The 6,000-nt window shown below is 46.4% G+C and overlaps 1 protein-coding gene across 1 annotated transcript; it reads left to right on the top strand.

The window, feature by feature from the left end:
* Positions 1-1,616: 1,616 nt before the first annotated feature.
* On the top strand, positions 1,617-5,476 carry LOC108937251 (claudin-1-like). Its single transcript, XM_018757054.2, has 4 exons — positions 1,617-2,030; positions 3,177-3,341; positions 3,769-3,850; positions 4,361-5,476. Exons 1-4 carry the CDS (start codon positions 1,808-1,810, stop codon positions 4,521-4,523), a joined length of 633 nt encoding a protein of 210 aa, XP_018612570.1. The 5' UTR covers positions 1,617-1,807; the 3' UTR covers positions 4,524-5,476.
* Positions 5,477-6,000: the final 524 nt, after the last annotated feature.

The raw sequence follows: 6,000 nt of genomic DNA, 5'->3' as shown, positions 1-6,000 counted from the left end.
ACATATTTGTGTTTTTACATCTCAGTAAATCCAGAAATATAGCTGCACGCTGAATCCGCAGTTAACGAACACAGTTGGGGCCGGAAGTCTCTCTGTTGTTTATAAATCGAGCTCCTACATCAGTGAAAGGTTAATAATAGATGTCCTGTGTAAAGCGATGTTGGGTTAGAAATTGCTGTAAGACTTTTTTTCTTCTTTTTTTTTTTTTCTTTTTTTTTAAATTCTGTTTTCATCAAACGGGCATCCCATGCAGGGTCACGGTAGTCCAGAGCTTATCCTGAGAACATGCAGGATACACAGTGGACGGGATGTCGGTCCATTGCAGGACTTTAAATTTTTTTTAATCAACTTGAAACAACAGTGAAACAGTCAATAACATCTGACTTTTATTTTGCTTTATTATCCATACCATCAGTAAAAGTATAAAAGTAGAGATATGCCTTGACTTATTTGCTGGATAGTCTTGGATATAGCGGCGATAAATAAGTGTAAGATTTCCCATGTGAAAATTTTTATTAACATGGAATTACATCAATATTAAAACCCATTTAATGCACAACCAGACCAAGACCAATATACTGAACCAGTACATGTGCTAGTGTGTGTGTTACTGAATGTTACTAGTGTGAACAGCATCCGAACGTGAAAAGTGGCCTAAAAACTCATATCCACCAAACTAAATAGGGGCTGAAAAAAGATGCAGTTGTTTCTTTGAGAAAATAACAAAATGACCATTGTCCGCTTGAAATGAAGACCACTTTATAATCAACACTTAATAACACAGAGCTGGTAGCATCGTGGGTAGAGCCATCCACTACCATTGGACCAAAAGGTGGCAGGTTTGAATCCCACCTCCAGCTGTAGTACCCTTGAGCAAGCTACTTACCCTGATTGGGTCCAGTAAAAATTACCCAGTTGTGTATATGGGTAAATAATTGTCAGCAGCTTAACGTTGTGGGTCGCTCTGGAGAACAACCGAATAGATGTTAACAGATGTAACGACACTGAGAAAAGGGCAGTGTAAGAAACAACGAAGCAAAACCTGTTGATGAAATGCACTCTTTGTGTCCGTCGCGTTGGAGAAAAGTGTCCTGCAGGAGTCGGGGGGGGGAACTGGAGGTTCTCAGTTCTGGCTCTGTTGTGGTGGGAGGACCTCCCCCTGTCACTCAGAACTGCTGAATCTCTGTCCAAATTTAAAAAGGGTCTGAAAACCCACCTTTTCCGGACTCACTTCGCCCATTATATCTTAAATTCATGTAAGGTCTAAGTGTTAATGCACCGTAACTTTATGATCATGCCCAGATGAGCCTTTACGCATCCCCTCCTCCTGTATTGTATGTAAATGTTTGTGTACCTTTAAAAAAAAAAAAAAAAATGTAGGAACGTGATCGATTAGTCTAATCCGAGTTTGATGCACCTACTCGTGCGATGGACATCAGTGCATAAAGTGGAAAGAAACAAACTTAAGTTTACTTAAGAATCACACCTATGCCACTGTCTCTTTCTCTGACATGTACGTCGCTTTGGAGGAAAGCGTCTGCTAAATGAATAAATGTAAATATATGCAAATGTATATAAATATATGTAAATGAGCAGTAACTCGCCGTAACTCCTGCCGCTGCAGCGCTGTCGACGTGCACCGCGGGCCACCAGATGGCGCTGCCGAGTCCTCTCGTCGCCCCTTTAAATAGGGGCCGCGGGCTCAGCGCTCTCAGCATCCTCGCCGAGGTGTCGCGCGCGCTACAGTTCCCGCTCCTCCAGCGCGACTCCGTGCCCTGCACTACAGGGGCGCAGTGAGTGAGTGAGGATGGTGAACGCGTCGATGCAGCTGTTCGGATTCGTCCTGGCGTTCGTGGGCTTCGTGGCGCTCATCACCTCCACGTCCATGACGGAGTGGAAGGCGTCCTCGTTCGCGGGGCCGAGCATCGTGACCGCGCAGTCCATGTACGAGGGGCTCTGGATGTCGTGCGTGGAGCAGAGCACGGGTCAGGTCCAGTGCAAGGTGTTCGACTCGCTCCTCGAGCAGCCCGGTGAGTGCGAGCGGCGCGGCTACTGCGCAGACTGGACCGTGGCGCGTAGACTGTGTAGAGTGAGGTGTAGAGTGTAGACTAGCGCGTAGACTGTGGATTCCAGTATAGAGTGTAGACTGTAGAGTGTAGTGTGTAGACTAGTAGAGTGCAGTAGAGAGTGTAGACTCTAGAGTGTAGAGTGTAGACTAGCGTGTAGACTGTGGATTCCAGTATAGCGTAGAGTGTAGACTCTAGAGTGTAGAGTGAGGTATAGAGTGAAGAGTGTAGACTAGCACATAGACTGTGGATTCCAGTAGAATGTAGACTGTAGAGTGTAGTGTGTGTAGTGAAGACGTGTAGAGTGCAATGTAGATTGTACTGCAGAGTGTAGCGTAGAGTGTTCTCTCAATGTGATATGCAGTGGCAGGAGTGGAGTGTGTGTGTGTGTGTGTGTGTGTGTGTATACTGTATCGCTGCTCTACCGCTGTGCTATATTATTATTATTATTATTATTATTATTATTCGTATTGTGTTCTTACTCAGCCAATAAAACTGGTTTCGCAGAAATCAAAGTTTTCATTATGACTTTTAAAAATTAAACTGGTTGCAAAGCTCAACAAAACTTTTATTTTTGTGTCTATTATTATTATTCTATTCTTAGTCAGTGAAACTGATTTCCCAAAAATCAAAGTGTTAATGTTGACTTTTCGAAATTAAACAGGGATGAATAAATAGCAAAATACAATGCCTATTATTGCCTAAATGTAAATGTTGTTTTTATTTGTACTGTTGTTAACTTCGCAGCATCAGCTTTGAAGTGGCCTTCATCAAAGTACCGAATTCGAATTGCTCCGTTTTAATTCTAGATGAGAAAACCGCTCTAAAGTGGGTTGTCTAACGCTGTAAGCGTGGCCTTCGGGGTCAGCGAAGTCGAGGCTGATAACAGTATTAATGATGTGAATAATTCCTCGATAACAAGCCTCACAAGTAACGTTCCTCTACGATGTCCTAATATGGACTGTGGGAAAGTTCCTGGAACTGGTCTGCGTTACCGCGGTGCGACGAAGGCTCGCACCTGATACCCGGGGCCCTCGTTCCTTTCCGCCCCGCAGCGACGTAGCTAAACTGGGCCGATCGATGAAGCGCCTGTTGTGTGTTTCCGCCCAGCTGAGATGCAGGTCACTCGGGCGCTGATGATCACCAGCATCTTCATTGCTGCCGTTGCCGCCGCGGCGTCCGTGGCCGGCATGAAGTGCACGACGTGCCTGGAGGGGGACGAACGGTACAAAAGCAAGGTGGCCTTGGCGGGGGGAGCCGGCTTCGTAATGGCAGGTGAGGTTGGGCGTGCCGCCGCTCTGCAAAAGAACCCCACACACACACACACACACACACACACACACACACACACACACACACACCTCCAGGCCCTAATCACACACTGACACGTTTGCGCTGCAATTACCAAACTGCTGACTCGGTACTCGGTCTTCACCGTGTGAGAACGCGATGCAGAAGCCGTCTCTTCGGCGCGAGGCCCCCCTCCTCGTGTCACGTGGCCCGGAAGAGCTCATGTAAAACCGTTAATACACACTAGCGCTGCCATCAGCACTATAAATTGTCCTGGCTCATATGGTGAACCGCTAATAGTCAGACACACACTTGAACACACACCACCTATCTGAAATACGGCAGAATAAACACAGTTGGCCCTCGAACCCTCCCAATTTTACCGATGTGGTAACAGTTCTCCCTCCCGCAGGTCTCTGCGCTTTGGTCGCAACCTCCTGGTATGGAAACAGAATAACGGCGCAGTTCCATGAGCCGCTGGCCATGGCGCACAGGTACTGCAGTGTCACAGCCGCAAAATTTCTTATTAAATGTGAATGAACACACACACACACACACACACACACAGGGGCTGAAACCGCCACTTGTCCCAAGAGGGGTCGCGGTGAGCCGGAGCCTAACCCGGCAACACAGGGCGTGAGGCTGGAGGGGAAGGGGACGCACCCGGGACGGGTTGCCAGTCCACCGCAAGGCACCCCAAGCGGGACTCGAACCCCAGACCCCCTGGAAAGCAGGACCGGGTCAATCCCGCTGCGCCACCGCACCCCCCCGTGAATGAATAGATTTAGAAAAATCAATCCATGTCCCACTCACGCGACACATTCTGTCTGATGTCACCGAAGATAAGTGTCTTCTGTTGCGGTGCTTTCGAACATAACACAAGTGTCCTGCTCTGTACATTATCGAGTTGTGCCTGTAGAAGCGAGAGCATACAGTATGTGTGTGAGCTGTGCTGCACGTGGATCGACGTGCGTAGGCTGAACAGGCCGGACGTGTGCTTGCAGGTACGAGTACGGTAAGGCTCTCTTCTTGGGATGGGTCGCGTCCGCCGTCTCCGTCCTGGGAGGCCTTATTCTCTGCTGCAACTCCGTGGGACGGGGTCCGAGACAGAGGGGGCGGTACCCTCAAGAGCGCTCCTCGGGCAGCCCCGCTATGGACTACGTGTAGAAGAGCGAGCGTCTGTCTTCGGCTCCGGAACTTTCCGCGTCGACACCCTCCCGCAAAGGAAGTGGCGCCTCTGTGGAAAAGGGCGTCGCGAAGCTCCGGCTGTTGAGCGAGTCGCCGTAGCTCTTGTGTTAAATAGGTAGAGGCGCGGAAATGCCGTCGCGCGTCCCGACGGCCTCCGAGCGGCGTAGACGCGCGGTAGGTGGGCGGAGCGCCCCCTTCCGGCGGCTGCGTCCATCAGCGACGGCTTTGCTGCGCTCGTAGGAATAGCTTCTGTGTTCTGCTCCTGGAAGGGGAACCGAGGTGGTGTCGCAAAGCCCTGGTAAACGGTCTCGCGGTAAAACTTTCGCTACCCTGCTGGTCTCATGTGTTTGATGAGAATGTAACGCCTGGACCGATTCACAGTTAATGTAAAAAGTGCCCCCATATAATATATATATAAAATATAAAAACATCTGTTCCTTTAGAGATGAACAGCCTTACTGTAACTTTCTTGTCAACTGTTGGATTTTTTTGCTAGTTATGTGAGATATATTTTTGCATCATCTGATACATAAATTGCGTAATATTTTCTTTTGTAGCTTATCTAATAAAATTGTAGGAGATACGTGCATTCAGTACTTTTCTTTACTGGCATGGGGTGCTGATTTATATTTAGAATGTTCAAGATGACATTATTAGGATTTGTGTGTTTTTTTTTTTTTTTTTTAAACATTTTTGTACTTTCATTTTTTTATGACAGTCATTTGTAATGTACTTTGTTTTATGTTATTTTACAGTTTCAACAAAAATGTCTCTATAGGTTATCAGATTGAAAAGAAACTATGCAAACTAATTAAACATAATGAGCTTATTTACTCCGAGGGGAAGTTGCTGATATCATCAGTTTTGACTGTAAAACTACCCGAAAAAACAACTTGTTTCTGCATTTTTTTTTGTCGCGCTGTGGATTTATTATTACTGTTTTCTGGTAGAATGTAATTTTAACCATTTTTCTACAATGTAAAAATGAGAATATAAGTTGTAAAATATCATTTGACATGTTTTTAGCTGATAACTGAAATTTGATTTTTACCTGTAAATATTTTTTTTCACATCATTATGTATAAAACAAATCTTACAAGAACAATATTCAGTTAATATCTGGAATAAAAACATATATGTACAGTGCCAAGTGCCTTTTCCCCTCCCTTGCATGTGTCTTTCAGTGACAAAGTCAGTTGGGTGGGAATCTCTCGTAGTGACTTTAACTCTAATTAGGTGCGTGAAAATGATATTTGTTTGATATCATGAGCGCCGAGTGGCTTTATATATCATCATCCCTGCCGAAAATGAACACAGCTTTAAAAGTGCTGATTTCGCCGCTCTTTTACAGCAGCGCTCGCTGAGAGAGAGAGATGTGCGTGGAAGCGACTGAAAGCGATCCGCTGCCGTCGGAGAGCGAAACGCGGAAGCCGAGAGCCGTCGGTCTTGCTTCGTG

Source organism: Scleropages formosus, chromosome 8, assembly GCF_900964775.1.
Source record: "Scleropages formosus chromosome 8, fSclFor1.1, whole genome shotgun sequence".
In the NCBI taxonomy this organism is placed as follows: Eukaryota; Metazoa; Chordata; class Actinopteri; order Osteoglossiformes; family Osteoglossidae; genus Scleropages; species Scleropages formosus.
This window is presented reverse-complemented; position numbering and strand designations above follow the sequence as displayed.

Excerpts from the sequence above, each read along its gene's own strand:
- LOC108937251 (XM_018757054.2), top strand. The coding sequence starts at position 1,808 with ATGGTGAACGCGTCGATGCAGCTGTTCGGATTCGTCCTGGCGTTCGTG. Across the intron at positions 3,342-3,768 it reads AGCCGGCTTCGTAATGGCAG|GTCTCTGCGCTTTGGTCGCA; the intron begins GTGAGGTTGGGC and ends TCCCTCCCGCAG. Across the intron at positions 3,851-4,360 it reads CCGCTGGCCATGGCGCACAG|GTACGAGTACGGTAAGGCTC; the intron begins GTACTGCAGTGT and ends GTGTGCTTGCAG.